The following is a 12,146-nucleotide window of genomic DNA, read 5'->3' as shown; positions in this document are numbered from 1 at the left end:
TCTTCAATCACCAGAAGATATTTCAGCAGTCGTTTCAAATGAAGTATGGTACTTACGTTTAGGGGTAATTTTATTTTTTGTATTTTCACAACTAAGAGGAGTCAGAAATAGGTTTGGGGCAGGGGGTGTGTGGACTGAGAAGCTTCAGTTTCAGATCAGAACTTTTTTGTAAAAGGATCAGTAAGCACGTGGTCGGTGGGATGCTCTAGGTGAAAAAGCTTGCAAACTGAGGATCCTGTCCCCTAAGGGAATCATCTCTGCTGGATTCTAGTACCAGTGGTGAAGCTGCTCTTTCGTTGCTTTAGCTTTTCACTCAATTACAGGTGTAAAGCCTAAGAGAAAAAAACCTCCCTTACAGTTCTGACTATATATGTTTGCAGCAGGCATATGAAAATGCTTTTAATTATTTAGTGGTTCTTTGTGGTGTCTTAGAAATTACTTCAAAAAATACAAAATTATGTATTTTAATAATATGTATTATTTTGTAAACCAGCTGCAGATCTCACAGATAGCCAGTGTGATTTCTGCAGATAATGAATGTGTAGAGCAGTGAGCATAGAAAAGATGGAAACTGAGCTTTTAAAATCTAGCTTCGATGGTGGTCAATTTAAAGGCAATTAAACAAAAGTCAAATTGTACAAGTTAATACACTTTTCCTGAAAACTTTGATGCAATTTCCTGTGACAAAAAAAAGGCCTCACTCAAGGCTTTAGATAAATAAAGAGCAGGAGATATAATGTGAATATGAGACTTATTTACAACCCTTTCCCCTTGGGAAATAAACTTTACAAAATGCTGTGTCAGTGCAGGAATGCAGCACTGTCCCCAGTAGGTCAGCCTGCACACTCCACAGCTGCAGTTCATTTTCTGTTTCATAGGAATAAATGAGTGAGGCAGAGGAACCCAAAGAAGTGAATTGCTTAATACTACTTGCATAATATCAGTACTTTTGAGCTGATGCATGTGTGTTTCCATAAAAAACTCTGAGACCAAGCAGGATTTTACTGGAACTGGAGCATGAGAGTTGCAGAAAGAGAATGAGTAAATGTCTTCAGTTAAGTGGAAAAGCTTCTGTTTCAATAGGCTAATGGCCCAGAGATTTTATTTTTGCAGAAAATGCAGGCGTTCCTGGGACTGTGGTGGTAAATTTAGTTCTTACACAGCTGCTGGCATTCGGCTCATTCAGACACACAGAAAGCTCAGCCCTCCTCATTAGACAGTGCGTGTGCTGAGTTTCCCAAGTGGGTGAAGAGCAGTGCTCTCCTGGAAGGCCTCTTCAGCTGGTACGTTTTGTTAGTCTCCCATCTGATTGCCTCAGACAGTCTTCCGCTGTCTTCCAGGTTTTTAGTTTTGAGGCTGCCCACGTGGAGCATCCCCTTTTCAGCTACAGGCACCATTCTCTGTATTCACACCACCTGCTCAAAAAACATCTCTTTTTTTCTTTTCCTTTTGCTGTGTGTTGGCCTGCAGGTTGATGGCCCTGCTGTGCTGGGTCATCGCTGCTTAATTTAGCCAACATGGCTTCATTGGCTTCAGTGTTGCACAGTGTAAGGACTGCAAAGCTGTCCCTGCACAGGGGTTCTTTAAGATGTCTTCCTGCTTCTCCCAGCAGAATGTGTAGCAAATGTAGATTTCCATGTCCAAAGGCAAACACGTTTTTCTAGCAGATTTTTAGTGCAATTTTTTAATCTCTGTTTCTCATACTTTAACATAAATTAGTGTTTTTAAACTACCTACTACCACTTGTAGTTACTGAAATACTTTTTTCCAGTCAGGATGTTGGTAGTGGCTCAGTCAGAGTCCTTGAGCCAGCAGTGTGCCCAGGTGGCCAAGAAGTACATGTAGAGTGTGTTAAATCCTGTGTGCTTTTGCAGCCTCTAGCACTGTGTCACAGAGTTTTTTAGTCAGTCAGAAATGGCCATCTTGAGTCACTGTTGTTCACACACAACTGTAAGCAAACAAAATGATCCTGGCAGACAGATGTGTGAAAGCAAAAGACATCATACTTTGGCTTCTGCAGCTCTGAATTTTTACAGGAAGCCCAGAAATTCACAATTGCAGAAAATGTCCTTCTGAGCCAGGCTGTGGGAGGGTATGGTTAACAATGGTGTAGGAGGCTGTGGATGTAGCCAGGTATTTCAAAGCACTGTCTTACCAGGTTCTTGCCATGTGCTGGTACTGTAGTAGTGCAGTGACTTTAAATGTTCACAGCACCAAAGAGTGCAGAACACCAGTGGGTGCCCACAAAGGATGCTGTACCCAGGAGTGTCTTCTCCCTAGTCCCAGGTAGCCCTCTCTGGACTCACATTAGTTGGCTGCATCCCATAGCATCAGGTGAAGCCCTGTGTGAGACCAACTGTGCTGTCTTGACAAAATAGTATAAAATGCACTTGGGTTATTGGTGAGGGTAGCCTGTAACATCTCAAGAGTTTTTTGCCTTTGTTTCTGGTATCAGCATTTGAGTTTTGGGGAAAGAGAGGGTAGTTGGCTGTGTATGTGCTTTCCCTAGCTTTGCAGGGGTTTTTTCAGGTGGAGCAGGGAGGTGGGATGTTTTAGTTAAAAAGCTTAAAAGTATGTAAATGTGGGCATTCACATGTGCATGTTCTTTAAATTACTTGGGAGTATATAGTCAGTCAACATGTCTGAAATTTCCTGAAACTCTGAACTTTTAATAAAAAAATTTATTAGCACATTTATGCTTTAAAAGATTCTCATTCTGCAGTTCAAATGCACTATCTTTTAAATGAAAAGTATTTTTCCTTTAGGTGTGAATCATCTTTTTTCCCTGAGCAGTGTTTTCTTTAAAGATGGCTGAATACGTTGCTTTTCTTAGACACTATTTTTAGTGAGTTCTCTGAACTTACAAACAAATGTTAGAAATGTAATGAGCTTAAAACTCTCCAGAACCTCACAGGTTAGAGTCTTACAAGGATCTCACTCTAACCAATGTTTGGCTCAGTAAGTTTAATGGCATCTGTAGGCCTTAGCTGATAATTTACCTAAATTTCTGTGATCATTTAGCACCGAGTTTAGTTTGAAATGCTCCAGGCAGAATATTTTGCTGACTGCACTAATTAAAATGCAACGGTAAAATTTCAGGAAACAGTAAGCTGGTCTGTACTGATTAGGTATTGCTAAATAGGTATAATATCTAGAAGTGCTCTTTCAAGAACTCTTTTGTCATGTGCTTTTAGCCATACTGTATTAAATGTTAACAAAAATACCCTGAACACTTTCTCAGCATCATCTGGGAAGTGACTTCTCTAATTTCTCTAGGGAACATTGTTTGCCCTATGGTCCATGCAGTCAGAAATAGGTTAATAAGCAATCATCTTACATTAAGATGTAAAGGGAGGAAAAGAAGGTCAAATCCTGGAGCAATATAGAAACAACTTGAAGTATTAAGCTTACTTTGGGCAATACACAGTTTTCTAGTGTTGTTCTGAATCTGGTTCTAGATTCAGGAGGCTTTTGTAACCTTGGCTAAGAGATAAATCGGTAATTGACTGTTTTAGCAGTATATTTTGGTGGTGTGAGTTGAAAATGAGAGCAGCTTTGTGGACCATGTTAGATGAGCAGAGGCAGCAATCCAGGCCCTGTTTAAGGCCTGAGTTGCAGCCACTGCCCTGCCTGAGGAGCAGGTGCCAAAACGTGTCCTGATCATGCAGCAAGCACTGCATCTGCAGGGTCCTGCAGACACTGGGAAAGGCCAGCTCTTCTGAGAGGCTCTCCAGGCTGCAGGCTTCCTCTGTCTGCTGGCAGCTTGAGAAATTCCTCCAGTTGCGTAGAGGGTTTTGTAATCTGTGAATGTTTTAAATAGTCAATTGATTTGGCATATTGACATGTTTAGTGTACCATGAAAATTCCAGCAGTTGCATTAAATGCAATTACTTGACTAAAGAAAGAATGTTATTCCTTTTAATGCGTTTCTAATTGCAGACTTCCTCAGTGCCAGTCTCTTTCTTTCTATTGTTAAATACACAAAATTGTTTGAAATGGCATTTGCACTGTAAGCTTAATGTGTACTGCTTCCATTATCAAGAAAGGTGTATATTTTTGGATCATGTCTTTTGTAGTTCATATAATTTGTTCCCTGAGGGAAGGATTCATTGTTATGAGTTGCATCACATAAAGACGTGCGTTGATTTTAGGCAGGTTGTCTGGCAACAGTGAGGTAGGAACATCCGTAAAACATGTTGGGTGCCAAACTTTGTAGTCTACTTTCTTTCTTTGAAATGGGGCACATGGCATGTGCATGTAAAAAGTGTGCAAATTGATATAATTTTAGTGAGATGTACCAGACCAGATGGTCTTGTACAGAAATAAAAATTTGGCTTTCCAGGTGAGGTGGTCTTTGGTCATCAAGAGAAAAGCTTTTATATATTCTTCTAGCTCAGATGGTTAAAGAAGGAAGATGGAGGTCAGATGTCCCTTTTGAAATGGCAGCTGGAGATGCAGGTTATGCATGATAAGAAGCACTTTGCAGAATCTTTGAAAGCAAAGCAATGCAAAATACAGAAAAGTGGTACATTGAACAAAGCCGTGGAGAAGAGGGCCTTTTTGAAGAGAATGCTCTTCTCCCCTTACGCAGCGTCTGGCTGGAGTCAAGAAAGAATCCAAGCATTGTATCTCTCTTGAAGTCCTAGGACCAAACTAGCAAAGCCAGGCACAGAGCAGTGCACACCAAGTAACCGTGTCTGTTACATGTAGGACCTGTGTGACTGAAAAGTTTGTGTCATATTGGACGCGTCCATGTAAGTTCTGAGAGCTGCTCCCAAGGCAGGAGAGAGATGGAACGCATTGTGTTACTGTCCACACTGGGGTGCAGACGTGGGCAAGTGATTCTTACTTAACTTTGACATTCTGCTGTGTTTGCCTTGCTCTTTGAACGTCTTCTCAGTTCTATTTTTTATTTGTGATGTGCCAGCCTCCTTGACCTCCCTCCCCAAACCGCCGAGGGGCGTGGCTTGTTCTTTGAATTCCTAAGTTCCTTGAACTTTGCCATTGAAGCCACTTGGTCTGTTGTCTCTTCCTTTTGTTGGTCAGTCTTTTCTGTTAAAGCCATATGATCTCATGATTTTGTTTCTGTTGTTGATGTTTTCAGGCACAGCTGTAAGTTCAGCACCTGGAATAAAGCTTGTTAATTCTCCTATGTTTTACTTTTAGGCTTATCTTTTGCTTTCAGGTTGTTTTTCTGAGTTGGTCTCCCACTATGTGAAGTGGCTTAATGTGAATATGAATAAACAAGTTAAGTCTCTGAGTAATCCACAGTGAATTTGCTATAGATTGTCCACTATGATAGATCTAAAATCTTGTATTGGTTTTCTGCACTTAGTCGTGGATTGCTGGTCACAGGGAATCGAGTGGCATTATCCAAGAACAGAAGGTGCTGGACTAGATGCAAGGGGCATGATTTGGATTCCTATTTCAGTATTTATACTGTGTCTCCAGAAAGGCAAAAAAAGGAAATAGGTGATGATTTCCATCACCCTGTTGCTTTCAAGTGTCAAGTAAATACTGCACAAGTATTTTCAAGTTAATACTGCACAAGAGCAGAGATGCAAGGCATAGATGCCATTAATGTTTTTTGACTAGGTGCATTATGGCATTATTCTTCATTTCATTACTCTTCTGGCTATGTGCAAAAATCATTGATGAACCTTGATGATACTTACTGCTTTTCCACAATGACCTGGTGACTGCCAAAGAAATAAAGGTCATATTCAGTTGTTAAGATGCAAAGTACCATTTCCTACTGATGTAATTAAGTGTCAAGTTCTGTTAGTGACAAGATCTAGTGCTGACAAAGCTTCTGTAGTTTAATAATCCACTGGTTTTGACAGATGAAGGAAATAATTGCAAAGTGCTCTCCCATTTCTTTCCTCTCCTTCTGTCCACTTCAGACAATTAAGTGCACTTGCCAATATTATCAGCAGCAATTCCTTCCCCCCAGACTAAAAGCTTTGTTCTTTTTAATATCTACTGTTCAGGTATAGGGTTGCAGAGCAAGATTTGCAAAAATTCTTGGAAGAAGTTGTCAGGAAATTTGACACAGTCATGAAACCTGAAACAATACCTGGGTGTGCACGACTGCATGTTTGTGGAACAGTGATGCATTCATGCTCTGGTCATAGGACTCAACGTAAGAATGGAGTTTCATTTCTGATTTGCTGCTTTGTCCTGTAAGGATCCAGTACTCAGTACTTCAGCACCTCACCATTTCAAGCAGTGCCATTCTGTGTTCCATTCTGTAATTCTCATCAGATCTAAGAAGGAGAATTGCTGTATGAATCGGAGCAGTTGTTACTTATTCATTCTCTTCTGCAAAGTTTTTTATTAAGGAAAGCAATCATTCACCCAGAAGACTTTGTTGAAATAGTGCCCGTGACATTCATTGTTGATAATAGTAAGTGATTTTGCTAGATATTGATCTCATGCTTAATCTGTCATTGTAAAATGCAGTTGTAATGCACAAAATGAAATTAAAATGCCTTTCAGAGTCCACCTAGAAAACCTCAATTTGGCAGTTCTCTAGCCAGTCTGACCTGGTTTGTTTCTGCGTCTCTTTTGAGCTGAGACATTAGTGCTTGCCTTGTAGGGATTTCTGTCTGGGGCATTGCAGTAACACCGTCCTCAAAATAAAGTCTCTGTTCTTTGTTACTGAGTTTTTAGATGGAGAACGCCTATCTTCAGATGAAGCTCTTAACCCATGTTATCATGTAAGATAATGTAACACAGAAATTGTATTGCAAAATGAGGAATGTAGTGCCCTATCAGGTCACTGGTGTGTTAAAGAATTAAGACTTCAGGAAGCAAGCCTTTGCTGGGTTCACACAGAGCCATTGGTGTCTCTAGGGGGAAGGAGTACCATCCTCTGGTGCCCTCTGTCCTCCTTTCCCAGATGGAAAGAGAATAAAAATCGTCTTGCTAAGCCATTGAGATCTGGCTTGTAGTTTCTTCTGCAGGTCTTTGAGCAGAGATAAAGATGGGTTTAGTATTAACTGTACTTAGGACTGGACTTAGGTGTCTAGTCACAGATGCAGCCAGAAGCTATGAAACTGCTTCCTCTGTTGTCTTCTATTTATGTGCCATAATGACTGGAAACCAAAGTGTTGGAAACACAAAACCAAATAATTTTACTGATTATTTTTTACCTTTCATCTGGAAAAGATATCTAAGTTGTATTTCTTTAGGGTGCCCGCTTGCTGATGCTGCAGTAAGTCTACAGCTAAGTTTGGGGAAAGGTCAGTTTGATACACTGGTGTTTTAAGTGGACAAGAGCAGCTATGGCTGCTCTGGCTCTCATGGTAGGAACTGGTGTATTGGGGTTCACAGGAATTCTGGGTTTGGAGTTGTGCTTAGTGTTGTGTTTAGTGGAAAATGGATACATTAGGGTAGGGAAGCAAGGGTAAAATAACTTGAATATCTGAAAGGCTGAGGTAAAAGGAAGGACAGAAGGGAGTTACCCTCTTCTAGATATCTGAACTGAAAAGGGAGAGGTGTCATGCAACTGGGGAATGGTGGCAGAAGGGAAAATGAACCAGCAAGATGGAGAAGGCAAGGTGTAGAGCCCTGCAGAAAAGCAGATGTGAGCTGAAGCAACTGGTGAAGAAAGAAGGCAGCTCTGTCACTTACTGTTGGGAGCAAATTCAAGGGGAAAGTAGAAAGAGAAAGGAAAGCTGGGAGGAAGATTCTGGCAATTGCAAGCAAGTGCATCCAGAGGACTGCGTAGAAATTTTTCTGATTTTCAGTCATTTTTCTAGAGCCACTCTAGCTGCTGGGGGCCTTATAGCAGCAACTGCCAGTGAATTGCTCAGGAGAAGTGACAAGTTGCACTTCTAGTTGTTTCTTATCTAGGGATTTGTTTGTTTGCTTGTTTTTTAAACACCTGCCAGGTGGTTCTAGTTGAGGATGGCTTCAAAAGGCAGGATTCCCATTATCCCAAACAGAAAGACTGAATTGCTAAAGGAGAGTGACACTGACTGGTGATAATTGTCGGTCCTTGTTGGCAGATGTTGCATTTGTCTTGATCTTTCATTCAAGTGCAAAGACGAATGCTTTTGCAGGAGGGGAGGAGAGCTTGTTTGGAGCTGTAATTGCCAACCAGAATATGTTTTGCTGTGCAGTGGGAGCACATTAGAAATAGTCTCTGAAGGTTTTTATTTGTTGGGAGTGGTAGTACCATGAAAGAAGCTTTAGCCTTGCCACTCCCATGTCTGTGTTAATTTGTGAATAATCCTAAAAAGTCCCAGGATGAATGTACTGGTGATGGATATAGAGTGAAAAGTGAGCTTTGTTTGTTTGCCTTTTAAATAATTTTTGTCCGTTTAATGTTTCTGTTCCTCCGTAATTCCTCAGCCTACTATTAAAATCTACCTGTAGTGATTTTCCTGTTGATGTTATGGATGTACCTGCTTTGTGTGGCTAAGAAACAGAGATGTTAAAAAGCATTTAGGTGCTTAGGAGTCCATTAGGAATATCACAGGTTCCTAAATATATGTGTGTATGCACTCTGTAGCCCTTCAGGGAGTATTTTTCAAGACTGCTTTTTTTGTTCTAAAATGGTCACTCTTTCTATAACAAAATCAATTGTTTGCAGTCATCTACTGACTGAAACCTCTGATATGTATGTTTCCAACAGTAGATGAATAAAGATAGTATGTGCATCTGTCTCTTGGAGGCTCCTGGCATCTATCAGATAAAATCAGTTCTGGGAGCAGAGGCAGACAGACAAGCTTCTGTGGCAGCAGCTGAAAGCCTGTTTACTCTGCATCATCTCCTGTGTTGTGCAAATACAGGTCTTGTCTTCCAGCCTGTCGTGCTTACTGAATTTTAGCACATCCTTTTCAACACAGGTGCCTGTGTAAGTTCAGTCATTCTCCCTTGCAGGCATCTTCGTCAGCTAGACAGGAGTTTTTGAGGGGCATTGAGTTAACATGAAGAAAGCTCTGCTCTGTTTCATTTCATCCTTGTCTTTGACACCTCGGGCTGGATTTGAGACTGTCACCTGTGTTGCTTCAGGGAGACTTCTTGCCCAATGGTCTCACTCTTCACTATCATTTTCCCTTGTCCCATGTAGCTGTGTCCTGTTTGCTTCCCACGCATCCCTAGAAGGCCAGGCACAGCCTGCTTCCCCCACACCTCACACATATGCAGTGACAAGTCTTTGTGCTTGCCAGCTTGGTTGGTCTCTTTTCGTCATAGCTTGAGAACATGTTCCTGCCCCCTTTTTTCTTCCTCCTGTCTCCTGTAGCTTCAATGAACTTTTTTTTTGCCCTGTTGCTATGGTTACACTGCCTTTGATGAAATCAGCGAGGCTTTCCCTTATGATTGGGGCCAGTTCTTAGCCATACGGGTTCTGGCAGTAGTCCTGTCCAACATTAGTCTTTGCATAAGCATTATGTCCGTATTTTTGAGGGTCCTTGTGTGTTTGTTTCTGTTCCAGGAATACTGTTATCTATGTAACAAAAGCTCACAGTCATCTCAAAAATCAAACTCAGCCTTGCAGTATACAAATCTGGCATTCTGATATTTGCTGACTTTTATTTTGGCCATCGGTCAAAACTGACATGTGGTGTTGCCTAGCCACTTTTCCCCTTTTCTTCTGAAATACTATTCTACTGTCTCCTGAATATTCAGATTCCTACATACAGGAAATTTCAGAGCACTGTATTTGCTTCCTCATGTTTTTAATGGAGGAAACGCAATTCTTACCTGTCATCTGGCGTAGTGCCCAGGACCGTGTTTAGAGGCAGCTGATGGTGTAAGGAAGACACCCTGCTTTTGTAAGCACATGCTAAAGTTCTATGCCTTGGCTTCTCTTTTCTCATCAAAAGGCTTTGAAGTTGCTGTGGGGCATGCACTATAGGAAGAAGTATCTGGGAGCACAGGGGTGTCAAAGTATGGGTGTAGCCTCTGAATGCTCAGCCAGCCAGACTGACTTAATGTGGGCTTTAGTCACTGAAGGGTCACTTGAATTGTAGCAAACCATAGGCAGGAGGTCTGAGACCAGTGTGCTGGTCTAGGAGTAACAACAGTTGCCTGTTTGACAGGGAAATTGTTGTGTCCCTGTTTGTTGTATATGTAGGACTTCTGATCTCAAGCTCTGTCTGATCAGTCACTGCCAAGAAGACTAGAAGACAGTGCTGTCAGTCAAAGTGTCTCTGTTAGGTTAAATTCTCTTCAGGAATAAATGAAAGTGAAAGAGTTTGTTTCCTAAAATCCCAAGAAAAAAGATGCACTTCTAGAAGCCCTTACATAGCTTAGAGCCTTTGGAAAAAATATTAACTTTGCTCTTTTGTCAGAGGGTTTAAATCTCAAACCAATTGCATCCCATCTTTACAAACTTAGAGGAATGTAGATCTGTAACTGAATGTTATTACTTGCTCTGTTTGTAGTATTTGTTTACGAAAAAAAAAGTTTGGATTTTATTCAGAAAAGTTTTTGCAAAGGAGTTTCTAGGCACTTCCAAGTGAAGCAGCTGTGTCCAGTTACACTTACGGTAAACTTACGTTCAGAATCCAGGTATCCTTAAAGGGTGAAATATCTTGCTGAAACCTACAGTTTATTTTCAAAGGAGATAAGATTGTCATCCTTATGAGTCAGGGTCTGCACACTGAAAAGTGAATAACAGATCCAGTCATTGCTAATTTCAGTTTTGAGAATTGCAGCTTCCACATTTCCATCTTGTATGATATTCCCATTTTAATTCCGAGTTCTGTAGTATAAAGAAGTTCCTCAGTATTTCTGCCCTGTATCCTGAAGAGACATGCATGTGGTTATTCATGATTGTTTCCAGTCATCACTGCGATCTTTTCATTTTTCATTAAGCAGCAGCTTTCAGCTTTAGTGGTTGGATGTTTGCCTTTAAATGTAGATGAAGCAGGTCTTCATGATACTGAGAAGTATCCTTTCCAAAATAGATGCCATCTGAGTAAAGGGCTTTACACTACCCTCAGAGAAAAGAAAAAATTGCTTTAGCATTTCCCAGTTTGTATATGTGTTGCCTATGTGATTTTCTGCAAGGTAATTGCCTGTTAAACAAACAAAGCAATTGAATGATTATTGTAAATCAGGCTGATGTTAATAGAAGCAGCATCCTTAATAGCCCCAGCTGTAAGACTTTCTCCATGGAATTTGGTTTCTAATGACAGCTTTTAAATATTTTCATAACTGTGACGTGTTGCTGCAGTGATCCTGTTCTTGCTCTTTCAGAATGAGAAGGCTTTGGGGCATTCCGTGAGCCGCTCTAGTAACATCTCAAAGGTATGTTGCTTGATATAACTCTCTTTAATAAACTTGGGGATACTGGGATTTCATTAATTTCAAAATTGGGGTGATACATGTGATGATGTGACCAGTATAAAATGCTTTTTATGCCTGACTGTCATTGATAGTCACTCCTGAAACATTAGAACTCTGGTGTTTTGCAGAGTCTCTTTACAGGTCAAATGAAATGGAAGCTACAGTAGGTTTTCTCTTTCACACTGTCAGCCTCCTTAGCTTGATAGGAGCAAGATAGATGACAGATGCCTGAGATCTTATCTGGAAGGGAAACTGGCTCCAAAAACTGGCTCCAATGCTGTTTTGTAAGATATGTATAGCCGTGCATCCCATAATATGTATAGGATATGTGGTTATGTGTTATTCTGTTGTTACTTCGACACATGGCACTTCTAGTGCCATGAACTTGTTACCAGGACATGACTATGTAAGTATTTTTAAATGTTTGATTTTATAGACCCTGGTCATGTAAGAGAAGATGCTCCACCCATTCTAGTCACTCTTCAGCATAGGCAGTGGGCACATCAGAAGCATAATTGCTTTGTTATGCCATTAGGGAAAAGGTATCTTCTATCCAAGATAATTATTGCAATACATACCCTACTTCTGCATTGCAAATAAGATATTTTATAAGCTGTAAGCCTGACAACTTTTTGCTTACAAAAGTACAATTGCTTAAAGCCTTCATGCAAGCAAGGCTGTGCTGGTTGCCCAGTGCTTTTCACGGGGTGCATAAGCTTCAGCTTGTTGCCACAGTTTTAAGTGGCTGCTCATAGTTACTTTTAATGAAAGACTGAGTCATTATCGCTGTGACAAGTTCAAGTCCCCTTTTTCTATTGTGGGTACTTCTGGATCTAGGGACC

The 12,146-nt window shown here is 40.7% G+C and overlaps 1 protein-coding gene across 2 annotated transcripts in view; it reads left to right on the top strand.

Moving 5' to 3' along the window:
* Nucleotides 1–12,146, top strand: part of MARCHF8 (membrane associated ring-CH-type finger 8) — an 86,164-nt gene that overhangs the window by 54,214 nt on the left and 19,804 nt on the right. For both annotated transcript variants that reach the window (XM_082286627.1, XM_082286626.1), the window contains exon 3: nucleotides 11,215–11,265. In XM_082286627.1, coding sequence (XP_082142753.1) covers nucleotides 11,215–11,265 — 51 coding nt within the window. The remainder of the gene's footprint in view (nucleotides 1–11,214; nucleotides 11,266–12,146) is intronic.

Source organism: Coloeus monedula (genome assembly GCF_965178545.1).
Source record: "Coloeus monedula genome assembly, chromosome: 8".
Taxonomy (NCBI): Eukaryota; Metazoa; Chordata; class Aves; order Passeriformes; family Corvidae; genus Coloeus; species Coloeus monedula.
Note: the sequence above shows the minus strand (reverse complement) of the source record. Positions and strands in the feature narration are given on the sequence as shown.